We start from the raw sequence: 23,538 nt of genomic DNA on the forward strand, positions 1-23,538 counted from the left end.
GATGCAACAGAGGATTTGGCTCTACATGGTGGATTCGAAGAAGAAGGTCAAGCTTTAGTGGGTGGCGAAATCATTCCCTTCTCTCCTCTACCCAAGAATTCGCAACAATTATCAGAGTATGAAGATCAAGAGGCATGGTCTGTTGATGAAGCAGAACCCTTGGACTCTCAATTTCTAGAGGCGGAGATGGAAGCTTCCTTATGGGTGCACAAAAATGTTTTGAAAATGAGCAAAGCATACGGAGTGAACTTTCAGGGGTGCGAGGGAGAAGCTCTGTCTCTCTTCATGAAAATCGATAAGCGCAGATTAGAGATAAGAGAAGAAGCTGCTTTGAAGATAGTATCGACTCCAAAAAAGAAGAAGGGGAGCATGGAAGCTCAGAATCTGGTATTCAACATGAATTTCCCAGAGTCCAGTACAAGAAGCAGGGGGAAATCTACCTTCAATTGCTATCAATGAAGGTAAAAATTATTTATTGGAACGTGAGGGGATTGAACAGAAGGGATAAAAGATCTATTGTCAAGTCTCTATTTGAGAGTTGGAAGGCCAATATCTACTGTTTACAAGAATCAGAATTGGAAGGAGATGTGCAGAGTTTTTGTGAAACAAATTTGGGGGTTCAGATGGGTCAAATTTGGCTGTCTGGAAGCTAGTGGCAGTAGATGGGGTATCTTGGTTCTTTTGGACAGTTGATCCTGGAAAGGGGAGGTGATTAATGTAGGCAGTTATTCTATCACTGTTAAGTTTGATGCCCATGGCTATAATTTCTCTTGGCACTTGATTGGAGTTTACGCTCCGCATTGTAGACTTGAAAGAAGGAATGTTTTGTGGGAAGTTGCTGCTTCCAGGGGATCTTTCGATGGTCCATGGGTTGTTTGCGGAGATTTCAATGTTACTAGGTTTATGGAGGAAAGAAGGGACAGCAACATCATATCAAGAGCCATGATTGAGTTCTCCAATTTCATTGAGGACCTTGAGCTCATCGACCCTCCGCTTTTAGGGGGAGTGTTTACATGGTCCAGGAGCAACAATTCTCATATTGCTTCTAGATTGGACAAATTTTTGTTCTCCCCTGATTGGGATTAGAGCTTTAGGAACATAAGGCAATCACTGCTTTCCAAATTTGTCTCTGACCACACCCCCATTTTGCTTAATTGCTGTGACTGGGAGAACTCTAACTCTTATTTCAAGTTTCAGAACTGGTGGTTGGGAGTCGAGGGCTTTAAGGACATGGTAGCGATGTGGTGGTCATCCTTCAATGTCCAGGGGAGACGCGACTTTATTCTCGCTCAGAAACTCAAGCTCTTAAAAGGCAAATTAAGAGATTGGAGTTTTACTCAAGGAAGGAACCTGTCAGCTTTGAAAACTGATTGTCTTAATAATATCCTGGTTCTATAAATTGCCTAAGAGACCAGGGACCTTACTGAAGACGAACTGATACAGATGGCAAGCCTTACTATGGATCTAGAAGAAATTGTAAAGAATGAAGAGTTATCCTGGAGGCAAAAATCAAGAGTACACTGGTTGAAACAGGGGGACAGAAACACAGTTCTTCCACAATGTGGCAAATGCTAATAGAAGGTTCAATGCAATTGATAGACTCACCATTAATGGGGTTTAGGTTGAGGATTTAATTGCAATCAAAAGTGAGATCCTTGATTTTTACCTGCATCTGTATAGCGAGTCAGAATTATGGAGTCCTGAGTTCAACTATAGTCAATCCTGTCAACTAAATAACTCAGAAGTGGAGTGGTTGGAGCGGGATTTTGATGAGCAGGAAATTTTGATGAGAAGTGGAGTCCTGAGAACCAGGATTTTGATGAGCGGGAGTGGTTAAAGCATGTGCAGCCGAAAAAGTTCCTGGACCTGACGGATACACCGTGGGTTTCTTTCTTCTTACACTGTTGGGATGTCCTAAAAGAAGATCTGGTGAATACTTTCCAGAATTTTCATTCACAAGAATATTTTGAGAAAGTTTCAATGCTACCTACATAGCTTTGATTCCTAAGAAGGTTGGTGCAGCTGAGTTGAAGGATTTTAGACCTATTAGTCTGATTGGCAGTGTCTACAAGATCATTTCTAAGGTGCTGACTGAAAGACTGAAGAAGGTGGTCTATAAACTTGTGGACTCTCAACAGATGGCCTTCATCAAAGGCAGGCAAATCATGGATGCAGCTTTAATAGCTAATGAATGTGTTGACTCCAGAATTAGGGGGAATGATCCGGGGGTGCTGTGCAAACTTGATACAGAAAAAGCTTTTGATCACGTAAACTGGAATTACCTTATCAAGCTTTTGAAATATATGGGTTTCAGTTGCAAATGGATTAAGTGGATTCACTTCTGCATTAGTAATGTTAGATTCTCCATTCTTGTGAATGGCACTCCAGAGGGGTTCTTTCCATCTCAAAGAGGATTAAGGCAAGGAGACCCACTCTTACCTTTCCTCTTCATTATTGCCATGGAAGGTTTGAATAACATGTTCAAGAAAGCAAATCTTGAAGGTTGGCTGAGAGGCTTCAGGGTGCTCAACAATGACAGAAGTAATCAGGAAATTACTCACTTACTATATGCTGATGATTCACTGGTTTTCTGTGATGCCAAAGTAGAGCAAATTACACACTTGAGGTTGATTCTGACTGTGTTTGAAGCTGTGTCAGGTTTACATGTAAACTGGAGAAAATCCCATTTGTTCACTATGAACGAGGTTCCAAACATTCAAAGACTAGCAAGCTCTTTGGGCTGTGAGGTGGGGACTCCACCTACTACATATATGGGGTTACCTCTAGGGGCTAAAAATAAGTCTCAACATATATGGAATGGAATTGTGGAAATGTGCGAAAAGAAACTATCTAATTGGAAAAGCAATTACTTGTCCCTGGGAGGTAGGGTTGTCCTGGTTAATAGTGTTCTATATGCTCTTCCCACTTACAAGATGTCTCTCTTTCCCATGCCAGTCAAGGTTGAGAAGAGAATCGACGCTCTGAGGAGGAACTTCATTTGACAAGGAAACAAGGAGAAGAAAAGTTACCACCTGGTCAAGTGGGAAAGTCTCACATGCAGCAAGAAGGAAGGGGGCTTGGGTATTAGAAACCTAAGGCAACATAACCAGAGTCTTTTAATGAAGTGGTTGTGGAGATTCCCTTTGGAAGACCAAGCCCTATGGAGGAAGGTGATCAATGAAAAATATGGGAATGTGGGGCAGTGGCGCACAAGTTCTGTTACCAGCTCATATGGAGTGAGTGTTTGGAAATCAATAAGAGCCCTATGGCAAGATTTTGCTTCCAACATCAGTTTTGAAAATGGGAATGGCATGAAGATCTCCTTCTGGAATGATGATTGGATAGGAAATGGTCCCCTCAAAGAGAGTTTCCCGGATATTTTCAGCTTAGCACAACAACCTGATGCAACTCTAGCTGAAACTTGGAGCCTACAAGGTTGGAACCTAACCTTTAGAAGATTTCTCAATGACTGGGAAGTGAGTAGAGTGACTGATTTCTTCAGTCTTCTACAGAACTTCAGGGAAATTACTGAACAAGAAGACAAGCTAGTGTGGGACAGAAGCAACAATGGTATCTTTACCGTAAAGTTAGCTAAACAGATGTGACCAGAACTATGGCCTCTGGCATTGGAAACATATTTGCAAGGCAAAAGTTCTCCTAAAGGTGACAATTTTTTGCTGGTTAGTAGTCAAACAGGCTGTTCTAACTCATGAAAATTTGATGAAGAGAGGAATACAACTATGCTCAAGATGTTTTTTGTGCGGCAATGAGAATGAGACAATCAGCCATTTGTTCATTCACTGCCAGGTGACTAGCAGATTGTGGCAGTTGTTCATGAGCATGAAAGGCCTAAGCTGGACAATGCCTAGGAGAACTGATGAGATGATGGCAAGCTGGAATGGCTCCGGGATAATCACAGGCCAAAAGAAGTGGTGGAACATTGTCCCAGCATGTATTTGGTGGACCATTTGGAAGGAAAGAAACTCTAGATGTTTTGAAGATGTGGCAAGCCATGAACAAAGGATTAAGATGAATTGTATATTTTTGGTGTAAAGAAGCGTTTGTACAAGATGTAGAATCTCTAGTAGATCTCATAGGCTCCTCGTAGCTGTTACAAGATTGGTTTTTGTCTATTTTGGGTCTTGTAACTTGTTACTCCTTAGCACAATCTTTGTGCTAGGGACTAATTTTATCAATATATTGGAATCTGTTACCTTTTTAAAAACAAATAGGGTGTATGTGGAATTGTTTCTGTAAGTGTTCAATATGTTTTCTTCACATAAAGACACAATTCTTAATGCTTCTCCATAGGCATTTGAACAATCAATCAATCCTTTCTCCTCATTCCCAGAATTGCCTAGTTTGTTTTCTATTTTTTTCTAGTTATCAGATATATAACTTTCTCACTTTGTGTTCTAACAAACCTTTGGATAGGTGACGTCTATAAAAGCAGTTGCTTTCATCTCCAGTTGGTCTGCACAGTTTGGCGCTGATGCTTCGCTCAAATCTGTTGTTACCTATCTGTGGAATTTTTGCTGGAAAATTAGTAGTACAGCTCTGGCATGTAATTCAGAGGTAAGATTTAGAAAATTATGGGTATGCATAGGCATACATTAAAATGTAACGGCCAATTGATTTGACTATCTTGCTTCCATTGTTCTTTTTTAATTCCTCAACCAGATTGAGGCGGAAATCTGCCTAGCAGCATATGAAGCACTGGCTGGTGCTTTGGATGGATTAGTGTCCATGTTCTCTCTGCTGTCGTTGGATCATGTCACAGAAAATGATGAGTTAACTCCATTAGACGCTGATGGTAAGTCAGTCTTGGATTCCTTACTCAGGACTTTGCTTCAGAACATCAACAGCATAGTTGCAGTGGGCAATTTGGTACGAACTCGACGAGCAGTTTTATTGAACTGGAAGGTGATCTTCTTTGCCTTTACTTAATATATGCATAAGGTTATATGTACTAGGAGATTATATCTAGTGTATCCATATTGAACATGTGATATTCATCTTAAAAGATAGGCAAAAGACTGAAGGAGGGTGGTAGTGGCATTGAGCAAAACAGTTGTTCGAAATAATTCGCGGTATTGAAGGACTAATAATACTTGACATCTCTGATGCATCACCTGAAAATGAAAGTAAAGAGCATGTAATTACCGTAAATATCTCCCTGTAGCTCGAGCTTGTAGCCTAAAAGCTTTGGCATATCTTCTAGAAGTAGTGAAGATGAGAACCCATGGCATAGATTGAAGAATGACATAACCCATTTGGAAAAGCTGGTGTATCGGTGTTGCAATTGGAATACACAAAGCAGAATGTATGTCTTACAGCTGAGGCTAGGAAAAATGGGCAAGCGGACATAGAAATAACAAAAAATGTAATACAGATAGCTATCTTGAATATTATCAATGTGTTCATTTTGCTACCTAAGCAAGAAAGTTTCAGGTGGAATCAAGTTGGATTGGTCAAGAAATGGATAACGAAGCTGCTTAAAATAATTACTTATTAAAAAGAGGCTTAAATTAATACTAGTTTACTACCTGTTGTTTGAATTATTTAGACGGCAAAAGAGAAGAGAAAGATTGTTGGGGATAGTTTTCTCCATCGAGATATACATATAACCACTAGACTCAGTACTTGCTTTGATGCTACTTGTTATTATTTTAGAGGATCAGTGACATTGTTGGAGTTTATTCTTCTTTTACTTCTTCTGGTTTAACTTGCCAGTGCATTCCTCTTTTATTTTAAGAATTCTACTTGTGGTTGTTGGAATTGATGTGCTACCCATGATAAGACGGTCTTCTTGTATGATTTCAGTGGATATGCCTCGAGCTGCTGCTATCAATTCCAAATCATGCACTTAAAAGTGAAGTTCATTTGAGAAAACATAACTTTCACTTCTCAGACACAACACTTTTATGGACTTTCGATGATCTTGTAGACAGGTAAGCACAACCATATGTATCTTCTTAGCAATCACTAAAGTAGAAATTATTAGGGTTAATTCCAAGTTACCTTTGAATTATGAGTTTTGTACTAACTCTCTTTCTTATCAAAAGTAGAATTATCTACCACTAATAAGTTGAAATGGTGAGGTTAGTTTCTTATCTAAACTAAAGATTGTTGAGCAACACTTTGCATTAAGATTTCCTGTCAAAAGAAATTCTTCATTTTCCAAAACCAAACTTTTGTGCCTACCTCATCATTTCTGCAGTAACCAAAGCTTTTGACATCCTTCCTTATTCCTAGCCTCGTGCAAACTGCTCTCTAACCTTACAGTTCCTTATGGCCTCCTTTAGCTAATAGCCAACCTCAGCTCCTCAATATTTTGGCTCCCCTAATCAAACCTACATGCCCCCCTGCCTCCCACCTGCAGCACCTTGTAATACTCTCTCTCTCTTCTTCTTTTTTCAATTTTTTTCTTTTAATTTTTAAAGTTTAAACTAGGCTAATGTGGGAAAACTTGACTCTTTTTATTTCATCTTCTTGTTCTTTTTAGGTTTTGCTAAGAATAACTAGGGTTTGATTCATTTTAGTTGAGAAATGGAAGGTTTATTTTGTACATTTTAGATTGTAAAGCTTAGTAGCCGAAATTTCTATTGAACAGGAAGCGTCTCTTTGGTGAGTCTCTTTTAAATTTCGTCAACATATTGAACTTGTCATTAAATTTTACTGAAGATCTAGGATATGAGCTCATTGCCAAAACCATTTGTCTAAATCGTTAATGTGTTTACTCCTACTGAGGTAGAGATTGATATGGTTGCAGCCTTGAGAATGCTGGAGAGGCTTCTGTTTTACCCATGCTGAGATCTGTCAGATTGATCATGGAGCAGTTAGCTTTAGGAAGGAAAGGTTCAATGGTTTCTGCTTGTCATGGCATAGACATCCAGGTATGCTTAACCTGTGTATTTGATATGTTAATTTCCTTTATTTCAAGTTGTATGTCGTTTTCACTTATCTATTTAAGTTTATTTTTCCATGATGCGGGAGTTTTTTCTCCCTTTTGATTAATACAATTTACCTTATTTAAGTTAATTTTTCCATGAAATCGAACTTATTGATCAACACTCAGCACAGATGATGTGGAAGCTGGTGCGCTCTTCTTGGATTTTACATGTCAGCTGCAACAAAAGGAGAGTTGCTCCTATTGCTGCACTTATGTCTTCTGTGATGCACTATTCTGTTTTTGGCATTGAGAAGATGCATGAATATGAGAATGCACCTGGGCCTTTGAAGTGGGTAGGTAGTCACCCTCCCTTCTATGTGTTTGTGCTCGTTTTTTTTTTTTTTTTTTGCTTTTCTGTGCTGATAAATTACTTAGTTCACCTGCTTACCAGTTTTTCGGAGAAGTAACAAAATTCTCCACTTTCTGCAGTTTGTGGAGAAAATACTTGAGGAGGGCACTAAAAGTCCGCGTACCATTCGGTTAGCCGCCTTGCATTTAAATGGACTATGGCTTGCTTATCCCAGTATTGTAAAGTTCTATATGAAAGAGCTAAAGTTGTTAACACTATATGGTTCAGGTATGTCCTTAATTTTCATATTAGTGCAGTTTAGCTAGTCAGTGATTATGTTATTGACTGTAAATATGTGGGGCAGTTTTCTTTCTGTCATTTCAGTAACATCTGATGACAGTTAATTTGTTTATTTTTGCATGTGCAATTTCATCCCTCTTCAGTTGCATTTGATGAGGATTTTGAAGCTGAATTGTCTGAAAATCGTGATGCCAAAATTGAAGTATCAGTGCTGGCTAAAAGCCCAGATCCTGAGCTTACTGAAGTAAGTTAATACCATGTATTTTTGGAGATAACTCTCTACAAGCATGAACGTCTACTGGAACAAAAGCACGAAGGCAGCTTTCTGATTGATGTCATTTTGTTGTTCTTAAACACTAGAAGAACACTTACCTTATTGCCCCTAATTTTGTTACGCCTACTGACTTTTTGATCATCGTTATGGTACCAGCTATCCTTCTTTTAACCAAACAACGAGTATTTATTAAATTGAGCTCCTATGAGTTGCTATTTCTGTTTTATCCGCAGTCTTAAGCTTTTAGGCAAGTCATGTTATAAATGAGAATTGCAGTTTCTGGACTTAGAATTTATTTGACAAAAAATAACAAAACGTTTTATATAAATATTTCCTTAATTTTATATATTAAGATATTAAGTTAAAAGCTAAAAGTTAATCAACTAGATGAATTAGGATAGCAACTTATGGTAATTTATAAAGGTGTTGGGGGGTGGGGTGGAGTTATCTATTTAAATTGGAGAACCTCATAGTTACAGTGAGTTGTTGATCCAATGCATCTTATAAGCGACTGACGCTTCATGCTTTCCGCTTTATTTCTCTTTGTTTTCTATTCTTAGCTAATCGTTGGAAAATAAGTAGTACAACTTACACCAAAGTTATTGTTCTTTAGCTTCTGTAGACAGTAGTTATTGTTAGAGTATATTGGCTCCCCCCCCCCCCACACCCCACCACACAATAATGTCCTAACATTTAACTAGTTTCTGATGTGAGTGATCCTATGCTGGCTTTGTACCAGGAATTCATCAACACAGAGCTCTATGCACGTGTATCAGTGGCAGTTATGTTCTATAGACTTGCAGAGATAGCCAGTATGTGCAGTGAAGATAGAAACGATAGTGCTGCTCTTGTATCTGGCAAAATGTTCCTACTGGAACTTCTCAATTCTGTGGTATTGGATTCTGCTCTTGTCATCCTTGCTGAACCCCCCCTCCCCCCACCCCACCCCACACCACCCCCACAAAAAAAAAGAACCCAAAATCCCCCCCAACCCAAACAAAAGAAAAGCAAACTCTTACAAATGAAGGGGGTTAAAATTATAGGTATATTGTTTTCAGCTAACTGTTGCCCCAAATTTTTGGTTTTGGTATAAACTTATAACTGAATGCTTAATTCAAGAATATGTCAATTTATACAGTAACCACTTGTGTATATGGATATCATTATATGGATAAGAAATTATGCATTTATGCTTAAGTATGTCATGTTAAGTACCTGGCTCCTGATCTACACAACTATGTTCGTAACAAGTGCACCTGAATTTTGTACACTCATTGTTGACTATGCTCCACGTAACTTGTTTGTGGAGATACCAACTTCTAGATTGTTTATGCAGGTGAATGACAAGGATCTAGCTAAAGAGTTGTGCAAAAAGTACAGTGCGGTAAGTACTTTGGTTCACAGCTCTTCCTCTCTGTTATAAGCTTAAGGAACCAAAGATAGGAGATGGTCAAGGTCTTCTGGTTTTTCCTATAAGCATTCTGGTTCTTGTGATTTTTCTTAGATGCATGTATTCTGCTTTTGGTTATAAATTTTCTAGTTCTAGGGGTTCACTGAAGGGCTCTATTGATATTTATCTGAGTTAGAGGGACGCCTTTTAGTACTGGTGTAAATTATCTCTTTTAATGATTAAGTGCCATAATCTAAGACTCACACGTGTGCGAGCTGCTCCTTATTTCTGTTTTCTTCTCTAAATTTGTGTAGCTTTTCTTAACTGGTGTTGTGATTAGCCCTTGTCCTTTTTTGGTTTTTGCTCAAATATGTAATTATTCCAGTAATTCCTTAGTGCTGTTTTTATAATACGGTTACCTTTCTCTCAAAAAGATTAGTCCTTATCTTTCCTCTTCCTGGGCAGATTCATAGGCGCAAAGTTCGTGCATGGCAGATGATATGCATTTTGTCACGGTTTATTGATCAAGATATAGTTCAGCAAGTTACCCATAACTTGCATGTATCTCTCTATGTAAGAATTTCTGCCTGGCAATCTATTATTTGTTCTTTTCTGATTGACTGTTATCGCCACCAGAAAGAAGAAAGGAAAAGAAGGAGCCCAATTTTGCTTACCAGTTGTCTTAGGATAAAAACATTACTGGATTTGCATAACTCTGGTTTTGGAGATGTTTGTGCTAGATATTCATAGATGTCTTCAACTACCCTTTCTAATTGCAGACTGTTTCTTTTCCATTGTAAATTTGGAAGTTGCTAGCTATTCTACATGGCTCTATACTACTTTATCTTGGGCATCTCATTTATTGGGTATTCCAGAATTTTTTAAGCACATCTACAAATAAGAAAAAGACAAGTTTCTATTGGATATACAAACATTGTGGTATAGCTACCAGATGAACAGTAATAATGACAATTATTCTTGTTATAATATTTTTGCAATAAATACATTATTTATAGGGTGCTCGAAGTCGAGCTATAATGGTAAATTTTCATAAGATTTGGATAACTATCCACTAACTGTCGCATGGAGTATCTGGAAAGAATGAAATGGGAGATGCTTTGAAGAGAAAAAGGAAGTGATTCATGCTGTTAAATAACATAGAATTCGCCCTTCCCAAACCCCATTCTTTTTCCCCTCCCTCCGCAAAAAAGAACAAAAGAAAAAAAGGAAAAGAAAAAGGATTCGACTCAGGGGACAACAGGGCTGTAATTTGAACTTTCGAAGACTGCTGAATGATGGGGAAGTGTATAGAGTTGCTACATTGATAAACCAGTGTTAAAAATAGCGCTCGCCTCAGCGTTAATAGCGTGAGGCGGCGATGCGAGCAACCTGCGCTATTTTGCCTCTGTTGCATTGCGATTGTAAAAGGCGAGCGCCTCTGCCTGTGTAGCGAGAGGCGAGCTGTGGCGTCTTTCTTTTTGAAAAAAAAGAAAGAAAAAGGCGCAGACATTAAAAGAAAAGACCAGCCACTTAAAACATTAGGGCTTGCAGCGATTTCACGTTTCTTTCTTCTTCAACCTTCAAACAACAGAGCATCCAAGTCCACCCAAGACGATTTCAACCTGAAAGCTTCAAGTTTCTGCCATCCTCTTCTTCATCCAAGTCGACCCAGCCCAGGTTTCTTCTTCTTTCTTCTTTCTCCTTTCTTTCTTTCGTCCTTTTCCTTCTTCTTCTCTTCTTCTTTCTATTTTTTTGCTCTGTTTTTTGTCGAGCAACAGTGCAGAACAGAGAGTCTGCTGCTCTGTTTATTTTTTCATTTTTCTTCGTTTTCTGATCTTCTCTTCTATTTTCTATTTTTTTTGCTCTGTTTTTTGTCGAGCAACAGTGCAGCAAAAAACAGAACAGAGAGTCTGTTTATGCTCTGTTTTTTTTTCATTTTTCTTCTTCTTCTGATCTTCTCTTTTTTTTTGTTGCTCTGTTTTTGATTGAGCAGCAGTACTGCACTCTGTTTTTGCTATTGTTTTTGCTCTGTTTTTTTAATTCTTTCACTCACTGTTGGGAAGAGGCAGAGGCAGAGAACTTCTTCAAACCTGAAATTTCCTCCCTTTTCAATTATAGAGTAGAATTAATTGCATATTGTGATATGAATCTACTATGACTATCTATTGATTTTTTAATTTTTTAATTGATATATTTATTAATATATTATTGTTATTGAGTTTTTAGTTATATATATATATATTTTATATATATAATATTTTATTTTTTTGTATAAATTGTCGCTTCACATAAAAAAGGCAAGCGCTTCGCTGCGCGCCTCTCGCCTCAGTGAAACGGTCCCTCGTCGCTATTTGTTGCCGCACGCTATCCAAAACACTGTGATAAGCCAAATTGACCAACTGCAAGGCCTCTCAGATTGCGAGAACTCTTTGGTATGGAAGGGGTCAAGCACCAGATATTTCTCGGTGATCTCTGCTTACAAAAGCCTAATGGGCAACACTCATTCTGATAGGAGTTGGCCTTGGAAACAAATTTGGAAGGTAAATGCACCCACAAAGGTGCTATGCTTTGTATGGTTGGTGGCCAGAAAAGCTTGCTTGACTGATGAAAAACTTAAGAGGAGGGGATATCAACTTACCTCCAGATGTTATCTCTGTGGAAGGGAAGCAGAGGACAACTCCCACCTGTTTCTTCACTGTGTTGTTACCTCTCAACTGTGGCACATGTTTCTAAGTATTGTCAGAATGAACTGGGTCATGCCAAAAATACATCCGGCCTCTTGAGATGCTGGGCTGGTGTGACAGGTGGAGTCAGACAGAAGAAATAGTGGCAGAAGATCTCAGCCTGCATTTGGTGGTCAGTCTGGAACGAGAGGAAATCCAGATGGTTTGAGAGTGTTAGCAACTCCATTCAGAAAATCAAAATAAACTGTTTAGTACTCTTTCTTTTTTGGTGTAAAGAATGCCCCGTAAATGATTGTGACTCCATACTTGATATCATATAATTCTTGTAAGCTTTTTGTAGTGGGGGGATTATTTTACTTTTTGGGGGATGTATTCTGTCACTTTTAGCAGCACAAACTTTGTGCTGTTTTATATTTATAAAATGTTATCATTCTCAAAAAAAAAAAAAGGATTCGACTCAGGTAGTGTTAGGTCAAAATTCTCAAGGGTTTCATTAGCATCTGCTGCTTCATGCAATATATACAGTTTTGTGACATATTTGTACATGAAAGCCAATATCTTTTTGGGTAATGGATATAGTGTCCATATGTGCTCAAGTGATTGACGTCTATGTCGAGCAGTTCCATCGCTGATCCTAATGATTCTGACTGTTCTTTTCCATGTAGAGAAATAATTTCCCTTCGGTTCGGCAGTATTTGGAAACTTTTGCGATCCATGTCTACTTGAACTTCCCGTTGCTGGTATGGAATTCTTTGATAAATTCACCTTTTTTGTTGTTCTATTCATAAAATTAGATTTTTCTGTGTTGTGCCATTTGACGTTTTGATATTTTGGGTGATGATTAGGGTTTATTTTTTTCCTTATTATGTAGTATTCTCCTTTTCCCTGAAGTTTATTTTTATTCTCTTCATGTTTTTGTTTTTGATTTTTCTCTTTCTATATCTACGAATTTCTGAATATGTGAATATCCTGGGTGAGTAATTATCCTAATGTTTCAGATGTTCCTTCTTTCTGCCAGCAAGGAAAATTAAGTGCAACGCGTTATAATAAATAAGCTTTTCCCTCAAGGTTAAGATATTATCTTGCTGTTTCTATTCCTTTTTCTTGAGGAAAATTCAATTTTGGTCCCTTTATTAACTTTGTTTGCTCTATCTGTCTCCTATTATTATACTGAAGCTTTAATCTATTGAACTTTTAAGATTTGTCCAACTTTAAATGTAACTAACTAATTGGGCATTGACCAGCTAACAGCCCTTTTAAGTGGAAAATACGTCTTTTAGGTAAAGGGAATAGTGGTTTGCATAGGCGCGTGACATAAGTGATGACACTAGAAATGAATAAGTCTACCCAGAGGTGGCACACAGAAACCACATAGTTATGGGTTAACAGAGCTGTTAGAGTTAGCTAATTCCATTCAAGATTGAATTAGATTTGCAAAATTTGATAAAGTGAAGGTTAAATGTGCGAGATGGATGAGATTGGGACACAAGTGCTAATATAGCCGAATTTAAGAACTAAAATTGCCTTTCCTCTTTTCTGGCTATGTTGATCCATAAAGATGTGAAGCCTTTGAGGATTAAAAGATATGAAGACTTTTCTGGCTATAAAAGGGCAGCTATGCGCGGGGTTCGGGGAATGGCCGTCTCACTAATGCTTTGATACCATGTGAGAAGGCACGGGAGAAAATATGTTATTGATATTGGATGATAAATACAATACAAGAGGTCCCTATTTATAGCTATACACTACAAGGAGATATTACTCCTCTTCCAATGTGGGACAAGACTACACTATACATATCTATAAACTAACACTCCCCCTCAAGCCGGTGCATACACATCATATGTACCGAGCTTGTTACATATGTAACTAATACGAGAACCAGTAAGAGACTTAGTGAAAATATCTGCTAGTTGATCATTCGACTTTACAAACTTTGTAACAATATCTCCTGAAAGTATTTTTTCTCTGACAAAGTGACAGTCGATCTCAATGTGTTTAGTCCTCTCATGGAACACCGGATTTGACGCAATATGAAGAGCAGCTTGGTTATCACACACTAGTTCCATCTTGCTGATTTCTCCGAACTTTAACTCCTTGAGCAACTGCTTGACCCAAACTAACTCACACGTCGCCATAGCCATGACCCGATATTCGGTTTCGGCGCTAGATCGAGCAACTACATTCTGTTTCTTGCTCTTCCACGAGACCAAATTACCTCCTACTAGAACACAATATCCAGACGTAGAACGTCTATCAAAAGGTGATCCTGCCCAGTCACCATCTGTGTACCCAACAATCTGCTCGTGGCCTCGATCCTCGGATAGTAATCCTTTGCATGGAGCTGACTTTATATACCGAAGAATGCGAACAACTGCATCCCAGTGACTATCACAGGGAGAATCCATAAACTGACTTACAACACTCACCGGAAAAGAAATGTCAGGTCTAGTCACTGTGAGGTAATTTAATTTGCCAACCAACCTCCTATATCTCGTAGGGTCTCTAAGAGGCTCCCCCTGTCCAGGCAGAAGCTTAGCATTCGGATCCATAGGAGAGTCAATAGGTCTGCAACCCATCATTCCAGTCTCCTCAAGAATGTCTAAGGCATACTTCCGCTGTGAAATAACAATACCTGAGCTAGACTGAGCGACCTCAATACCTAGAAAATACTTCAATCTGCCCAGATCCTTAGTCTGGAAGTGCTGAAAGAGATGTTCCTTCAGATTAGTAATACCATCCTGATCATTACCAGTAATAACAATATCATCAACATAAACCACTAGATAAATACACAGATTAGGAGCAGAATGCCGATAAAACACAGAGTGATCAGCCTCACTACGAGTCATGCCGAACTCCTGAATAATTGTGCTGAACTTACCAAACCAAGCTCGAGGGGACTGTTTCAAACCATATAGTGACCTGCGCAATCTGCACACACAACCATTAAACTCACCCTGAGCAACAAAACCAGGTGGTTGCTCCATATAAACTTCTTCCTCAAGATCACCGTGGAGAAAAGCATTCTTAATGTCTAACTGATAAAGAGGCCAATGACGTACAACGGCCATGCACAAAAAGAGACGAACATATGCTACTTTAGCCACGGGAGAGAAAGTATCACTATAATCAAGCCCAAAAATTTGAGTATATCCTTTTGCAACAAGACGAGCCTTAAGCCGATCAACCTGGCCATCCGGGCCGACTTTGACTGCATAAACCCAACGACAACCAACAGTAGACTTACCTGCAGGAAGAGGAACAAGCTCCCAAGTGTTACTCGCATGTAAAGCAGACATCTCGTCAATCATAGCATGTCGCCATCCTGGATGAGATAATGCCTCACCTGTAGACTTAGGGATAGAAACAGTGGACAGAGAAGATATAAAAGCATAATGTGGTGACGACAGACGATGATAACTTAAACCAACATAGTGGGGATTAGGATTAAGTGTGGATCGTACACCTTTGCGGAGTGCAATTGGTTGACTAAGAGGAGACAAGTCTGCAGTAGGTGCATAATCTGATGCGAGGCGTGAATCACCTTGGCCTGATGCTGGATGTGGAAGACGATGATAAGTCAAGAGTGGTGGAGCTGCAAAAGGTTGAACTGGATTATGTGGAGGAACTGGAGCTATAGGTGGTGGAGCTACAACCGGAGCTGTAGGTGGTGGAACTGGAGCTATAGGTGGTGGAGCTACAACTGGAGCTGTAGGTGGTGGAGTTGGAGTGACTGAATCTCCAAAAGATGAAACTGGTAGTACCTCAGAAATATCTAAGTGATGACATGAACCTGTGAAGTATGATTGGGTTTCAAAGAAGGTAACATCAGCAGACATAAGGTACCGTTGGAGGTCAGGAGAGTAGCATCGATACCCCTTTTGTGTTCTCGAGAAACATTGAAATACACACTTAAGAGCACAAGGAGCTAACTTATCTGTTCCTGGAGTAAGGTTATGGACAAAACAAGTGCTTTCAAAAATACGGGGTGGAAGAGAGAACAAAGGTAAGTGGGGAAACATGACAGAGAATGGAACTTGGTTCTGGATAGCTGAAGATGGCATACGATTAATAAGATAGCAAGATGTAAGAATGGCATCCCCAAAAACGCAACGGAGCATGAGATTGTATGAGTAGGGTACGAGCAGTTTCAATAAGATGTCTATTCTTTCTTTCAGCTACCCCATTTTGTTGAGATGTGTACGGACAAGATGTTTGATGAATAATCCCATGAGATTTCATAAACTGTTGAAATGGGGAAGACAAATACTCTCGGGCATTATCACTACGAAATGTGCGAATAGAAACCCCAAATTGATTTTGAATTTCAGCGTGGAAGGTTTGGAAAATAGAAAACAGCTCAGATCGATTTTTTATCAAAAATATCCAAGTGCACCTGGAATAATCATCAATGAAACTGACTAAGTAGCGGAATCCTAAGGTGGAACTGACCCGACTAGGACCCCAAACCTCTGAATGGACTAAAGTAAAAGGTGACTGCTCGATTATCAAGACGCCGAGGGAAATAGGAGCGGGTATGCTTACCGAGCTGACATGACTCACACTCTAGAGCTGACAAGTGAGATAAACCGGATACCATTTTCTGAAGTTTTGACAAATTGGGATGTCCCAACCGTTTATGTAATAAATCTGGTGAATCAGTAACAGGACAAGTTGTAGAAGGAAGACAAGATGTGAGTCCATGTGATTTAGTAAGGATAAGGTAATAAAGTCCGTTTGATTCACGCCCGGTACCAATGATCCGCCCCGTACTGCGTTCCTGTATAAAAACATGGTCATCAAGAAATAAAACAGCGCATTTAAGTGATTTGGCTAAGCGACTAACAGCTATGAGATTAAAAGGACTATTGGGAACATAAAGGACTGAATCTAAAGGTAAGGAAGGAAGTGGGCTTGCTTGACCTATTGCAGTTGCCATGGTTTGAGACCCATTGGCCATTGTGACTTTTGGAAGAGATTGAGAATACGAAATAGTAGTGAAAAGAGATTTGTTACCAGAAATATGATCTGATGCACCTGAATCAATGACCCAAGACTCAGAGGATGAAGATTGGGAGAAACAAGTCACGCTATTACCTGTTTGAACAACAGAAGCTATCTCAGAAGATGTCTGCTTACATGCTTTATACTGAAGGAACTCAATATACTCTGCTAAAGAAACCATCCGACTATTCAAAGTATCGGTTCCCATGTCGCTACAATTTGTAGTAGTAGGGTTGACTTGAAATAGTGGAAATAAGTAATTCTTGTGAGAAAACTGAAGAAATAGCTTGAAAAGCACTGTTTACAGCAGGAAAACAGAACATTGTTCTGTGCCGGAAACAATGTTCACGCCGGAAACACTGTAGCTCGCCGGAAAATTTCAAAGTTGTCGGAATTTGTTGTAACTAGGATGGATAGACTCGGAATTCCTTTGCGAGCAAGCTGTCCTGAAGAAATATTTTCAAAAAATGGCCAGAAAGGTCACTGTTTACGCCGGAAAAAATATAAAAGTGGTCGGAATATGATTTGAATTAGATGGGTAGGCTCGGAATTTTGAGGAGAGCACACTGTTCTGAAGAAGCTTCGCGAAAAAATGGCCGGAACCCTCGCCGGAAAAGTTGTTGCCGGCGCGTGGAGGAGCATGATGGCTTTTCTGCCGGATAAAATTTCAGGGGTTGGTAGTCGCAGGGTGATCTACCTCGTGGTGGTGTTGGTTTTAGCACAACACCGACAGAAAGTGACTTTCACTTAGACAAGCCTTAGGTCACCGGAAAAATTACACGATGACTAAGTTCTTTCTTCCCGGTTAACGCTGGAATGACGCACAACGATCTTTTCTCACTAATGCTCTGATACCATGTGAGAAGGCACGGGAGAAAATATGTTATTGATATTGGATGATAAATACAATACAAGAGGTCCCTATTTATAGCTATACACTACAAGGAGATATTACTCCTCTTCCAATGTGGGACAAGACTACACTATACATATCTATAAACTAACACTCCCCCTCAAGCCGGTGCATACACATCATATGTACCGAGCTTGTTACACATGTAACTAATACGAGAACCAGTAAGAGACTTAGTGAAAATATCTGCTAGTTGATCATTCGACTTTACAAACTTTGTAACAATATCTACTAGATGTCTTATACTAGCTGGTTTTGCAGCATCAACAAGAATACAGTTACTCATTTTTGCTAAATAAGAAAACTACAATTACTCTTGAAGCACAATAAAAAACCACTTTTTGCCGCTCTAATGCAATTGACTTGCAGCAAATGTTGAACTATCTTTACATGTTAGTGTGGCATGAGAATTGTGTTGGTGAGAGGTAGCATGTACCCGGTGGAATTAGTCGAGATGCTCACAAGCTGTCCCGGAGACTCCCATCATTAAAAAAAAAATGTTTGTGTGGCATGAAATTACCCAATCATTGCCGACTGCCGAGAAAACAATGCTCCATAACATTTTACCTTACTCTTTTCTTCCCGAACCTAAATACTTCAATTCAGGCCAGTTGATCTAGAAATAGCTGGAATGCTGAAGCGTCCCTATATTACCAATAGGATCCCTTCTACAATCATGGGGAAAAGAGTGCTTACCAGAAGTCAGAACAGATGATTATGATTCTTACCATTGTCTTTACGCATGAAACAGAAATGAGTAAAGAGCCTTATTCAATTTGTGTACTTGTAACCAGTTGTGTGTTAAAGTCACTAGAGTCAAAGACTATCTCAAAGTTTTGGTGGTGGTCAGAGCCTCTGGTTTCCATAGAGCTAAGTAGAAGTGTTCTTGCAAGGCAAACTTAAAAGGAGTAAAACGACTTGACAAAGAAACATCTGCAAGTGTTTGACATGAAGCTGAATACAACACATAAGCTTATACTTTTACAGACGAATATTCTTTAAACTTTGCCAAAACACATAATTTGTCTTTGTCATTCTTCATCTTTTAATGGGCATGGTCCCATTCTATATGACCGAACCTGCCATATGAAAGTTGATTCTGAGGTGTATTAATTGCTTCCTTATACTCAACAAGTAGTTTTTTTTTTTTTAAATCGTAGCATGTTTGTTTCGCTTGTTCATGTGCCCACCTGGTCCATTTAGCCACTTTAGAGAATATTTTGTTGTTGTAACTTTGATGCACAAATATTACTTTATGTGTATGGGACCGTTTCATTAATGTGGTGCTTATGCTTTCCTAAGTCGAGGGTCTATTGGAAATAGCCTCTCTATCCTCACAAGGTAGGAGTAAGATCTGTGTACACACTACCCTCCCCATACTCCACAGTGCGGTGCGGGATAATACTGGGTATGTTGTTGTTGTTGTGCATGGGGACCGTAACAGGTTGGCAGTCTTTATGCAATTTAGCTATTTCCGAACCACATGATTAGCTATTTAGATCCATATAGAAAATCACTCATTCTGAGTCGGCAGATTCCAAAATGTGCTTAGATCTAGACCTATATTCAGAGTTTTCTCCTCCTTAATTTGGGTAGTAGGACACGTTCATTTGCAGTCCATGTTAGATATGTGATGTATATTGTTTCAGATGGAAATTGTTGGGCATATTGGTTGAAAAGTAATTAAGTAAATAAAAATGTGCATTCTCTAATAACTTTAACTTTTAAATGAGATGGTCACACAATTCAATATGGTATCGGACTAATCGGAGTCGGACTCTACTCTATTCTTGGTTTCCCTTATGCAGTGTTCCCTTGTTATGCTGTTCATGCTCTATATGTTCACTCATTATCAAAAAGAATTTTTGGGCATATGAAAAAAGTCAGGCCCGCACATGAGGGGTGCGTTGAAACATAATTAAGTAAAAAAACGCGCTCTCTATTAATTTAAGCTTTTAGATGAGATGGTCACAATTTAATATGGTATCAGAGTCAGACTCACTTTATTCTTGGTTTCCCTAATGCGTGGCTCCCATGTTATGTTGTTCGCGCTCTATGGGGTCGTTTGGTAGCCGGTTAGAGAGGAGTTATCCATGTATTAAAACTAGGATAACTTTATACATTGTTTGGTTAAAAGAAGGGGAACAAATAATCTCCACATAGAAGCTATCATAAGTTATACAATGTTTGGTTGTTTTTTTCCTCTTTTCCACATAAAATGTAGCATTGCTAATACAATGTTTGGTTCATGTTTTTCTTTTCCGCATAACTAATACATGTATAAGTTATGAGGGAATCTATGCATTATTTATGCAGGGTAGAAGGTGGAATAACTTATACATGTATTAGTAATACTTGTATTAAAACACAAAATGATACTAATATTGTCTCCCTTTTTGTCCTTTTTGTTTTTCTTTTCCGCATAACTAATACATGTATAAGTTATGAGAGAACCTATTTATTATTATGCAGGGTAGAAGGTGGAATAACTTATACATGTATTAGTAATACTTGTATTAAAACACAAAATGACAAGAATACCCTTTATTCAAACTTGTATTTTTTTGTTTAAAAATATATATTTAAACTATACTAACAATTTTAATAAAATAAAGTAAGCTAATAATAAATAACACTCACATTACATTTATATTACTAATCCTTATATAACTATCGCATAACTAATCCCCACATAACTAATCCATGCATAACTAATCCAACATAGCTCAACCTTGCATAACGTATCCCTGCATAACTAATACATGCATAACTAATCCATGCATTACTTATTCCTGCATAACTAATACATACATAACTAATACCTGCATAACTAATACATGTATAACTAATACCTACATAACTTTAACCGGCAACCAAATGACCCCTATATGTTCACTCATTATCAAAAAGAATTTTTGGGCATATGAAAAAAGTCAGGCCCGCACATGAGGGGTGCGTTGAAACATAATCAAGTAAAAAAACGCGCTCTCTATTAATTTAAGCTTTTAGATGAGATGGCCACACAATTCAATATTATGGATATCTTGACTTTTGCTGAATGTGCAATATTGATATAGTATGAGATTAGCTTTCCCACAAGTCTATGATACCTCTACAACATTACTCCATCCCTAATTATTACGGAGTTGTTTTCTTGAGTTAATGATGATTGTATCTGTTGAATAAATATTCTTAATAAATTTGTTATTCTTGAAAGTCAACAAAATCATAAAGAATGTTGCGTATAATGTTCTTACTGATTATGTCATACTAATTAGGAATCCAAGAATTAAGAAACTTATCTTATTTTATGTACCCCAAAACTCCTATATGAGGAGCCTTCTTGTAAGTACTAAGTTGTTAACTATCAATTTCACATGAGTTTCTCTCTTTTCTCTTTCCCGAGCATCTTTTATTCATTTAATAGATGAGGGTTTCAGTCTTGTTCAATTTTCTTTTGCAGGTTGGGCAAGAATTAGTACCGTTGCTGCGAGATTACAATATGCGGCCTCAGGTGAGATCTTTCTCATTCCACTTTTTAGTATCTAAGATGTTAATACTTCATATTTACAGATAACTTGAAATGGTACTTCAAAGGTAGCATGATCCCTGCGCAAGGATGACATGCACTGAACAATAATGGATAAATAGTCACATTGTTTTAGTCCTTTTTACAACTTTTGTCACTTAAAAATGTCCTCACAATTATTTATTTTTATATCTGTAGTTTGTGGTCGAATTTGTGTAAAGAAAACTTAATGGAAAAGCTTGTACTTAGAAGGGGGTACAACAAAATGTTCTCAAACAAAACAAAAAAGAAAGAAGAAGGGGGGTACAACATCCTTTAATTGGCGACAAGACTTTAAAATTGTAAATCCTTGTTTCTGCTGGACGTAGTAGTTCTTTTTATTCTTCCGCTTAAGAATATAATATATAATCCTGCTACAACATTCATTGTTCTGAGACTGATCTTCGAAGCAGGAAACTGTTCATTTGTAATAAACCAACAATGAAAGCTTGTGCAAATTTTTATTTTATATTAAACAATGTACTGATTTGAAAAAATGAAGAGGCACTGGAGGAGGGGACCAGCATATTAATATCTTTGTTGGCTTGTTTAATAAATTAGCACAAATTCCAGTCAGTTCAATTTTAAGGGAAAGAAGTACCCTCCCCGCATAGGATAAGGGGTTTGAAAATGCATCTGTTTAATGCACTGGCCAAATTGTGATTTGTCAAACTGTCATACACGTCCATTTTTGAGGTAGGTTAAATATAGCTTCAGAAACTCAAGTATATGGTAAGTATCTTCATTTGGTGTACTGAAGTAAAAGTCAATGTATACTAATTTACTTTGTTATCATGTGACTTATCAGAAAATCTTATATCTTTATCAAAAAACTTTGTTATAATGCTACCTTCAATTGTACTAAATTTAATTATTGCCTATCCACTAGCTATGAAGAAAACATCACCTTATGTTTTATCACGATTGCAGGCTTTATCTTCCTATGTGTTTATAGCTGCAAATATCATCCTTCACTCAACTGAAGAGTACAAGTCCAGGCATCTGAGTGCTTTACTGCCTTGTATAATTCCTTTGTTGACCTCACACCATCATACACTACGTGGTTTCACCCAGGTTGGTTCCTTTGTGTTGTGGATTTTGTGTCCTTTACTGAGCATATTAATTGGCGCTATGATTTTGATTGGGGATGTTTTCTTGTTGTTTTGCAGTTATTAGTGCGTCAAGTTCTTCAAAAATTGTTGCCATCAGATTCTAGTTTCTATGCAACCATGACTTTAGAAGAAAGGTGCTTTCAAGATTTGAGATCGTACTTGCAAGATAATCCTGACTGTGCACGGTAAGTTGTGTTTTACAGTGCTTATACATCTTTATACACTTTTATATAACTATATACATAATGTGTCTCTTTGTATAAAAGTGTATAATATCATATAAAAGTGTATAAACATCTCTGACGAATTTCTTATATAATTTCACTTGCAATTTTTGTTCAAAACTAGTCTAAAACTCCATCAAATCTCCTACTTGGTAAACAAACATGGATTGAGAAAAAAAGTATATATCGACACGGAGCAAAACAGGAGTTATGGTCTTAAATCCTCTATCACCAAACTGAAATTTAATATGTGATCACTCTAGAAGAACTTCACTATAGGACAGATAGGTAGAACTGCATTATAGGACAGATTGCTATTGAAAGGGAGGGAGGTCACTGGATGTTAGGTAAGTTGGAAGGCAAACATATATCATTCCCCTTAAAAACCTAACTAGTTTGTAACCAAAACATCTTTAACCAAATATACCTATGAGATATTAAGCATATACATATATCATTCACGTTGGAAAGCTAAATGCTTTGCTGCTGAGATATTTGAGCAAAGTAGCCTGACGTGCTTTCCAAATTTCTCTCATACCATACTGCATTGGATACACTCTGAGGATTAGCTTTATGGTGTTATCCAGTGTGCAGAAAATATAGTGATATCTATATTATGTGTATAGACTTGAACTAAACATTTGTTTCTTTCTGTCACAGGTTAAGAGCATCAATGGAAGGTTACCTTGATGCTTTTGATCCAAAGAAGTCGGTCACACCAGCTGGAATTTTCAGTACTAGAGTTGAGGTGAGGGATATTGCAAATTGGTCAAGGCTTAGAGTGTCATCTTTCCTGTGGCAGATACATAGGCCTCATTTGTTTTT

General features: G+C 38.1%; 1 protein-coding gene across 7 annotated transcripts in view; it reads left to right on the forward strand.

Moving 5' to 3' along the window:
- LOC107784157 (uncharacterized) overlaps positions 1-23,538 on the forward strand; it is a 62,593-nt gene that overhangs the window by 29,372 nt on the left and 9,683 nt on the right. For all 7 annotated transcript variants that reach the window (XM_075245912.1, XM_075245914.1, XM_075245913.1 and 4 more), the window contains 15 exons: positions 4,435-4,575; positions 4,681-4,923; positions 5,824-5,951; positions 6,773-6,896; positions 7,084-7,245; positions 7,382-7,529; positions 7,685-7,785; positions 8,555-8,707; positions 9,152-9,199; positions 9,671-9,778; positions 12,555-12,629; positions 21,273-21,323; positions 22,308-22,451; positions 22,547-22,674; positions 23,374-23,461. In XM_075245912.1, the coding sequence (XP_075102013.1) occupies positions 4,435-4,575; positions 4,681-4,923; positions 5,824-5,951; positions 6,773-6,896; positions 7,084-7,245; positions 7,382-7,529; positions 7,685-7,785; positions 8,555-8,707; positions 9,152-9,199; positions 9,671-9,778; positions 12,555-12,629; positions 21,273-21,323; positions 22,308-22,451; positions 22,547-22,674; positions 23,374-23,461 (1,842 nt within the window). The remainder of the gene's footprint in view (positions 1-4,434; positions 4,576-4,680; positions 4,924-5,823; positions 5,952-6,772; positions 6,897-7,083; positions 7,246-7,381; positions 7,530-7,684; positions 7,786-8,554; positions 8,708-9,151; positions 9,200-9,670; positions 9,779-12,554; positions 12,630-21,272; positions 21,324-22,307; positions 22,452-22,546; positions 22,675-23,373; positions 23,462-23,538) is intronic.

The sequence above is a fragment of the Nicotiana tabacum genome, chromosome 23, assembly GCF_000715075.1.
Source record: "Nicotiana tabacum cultivar K326 chromosome 23, ASM71507v2, whole genome shotgun sequence".
Lineage (NCBI taxonomy): Eukaryota > Viridiplantae > Streptophyta > Magnoliopsida > Solanales > Solanaceae > Nicotiana > Nicotiana tabacum.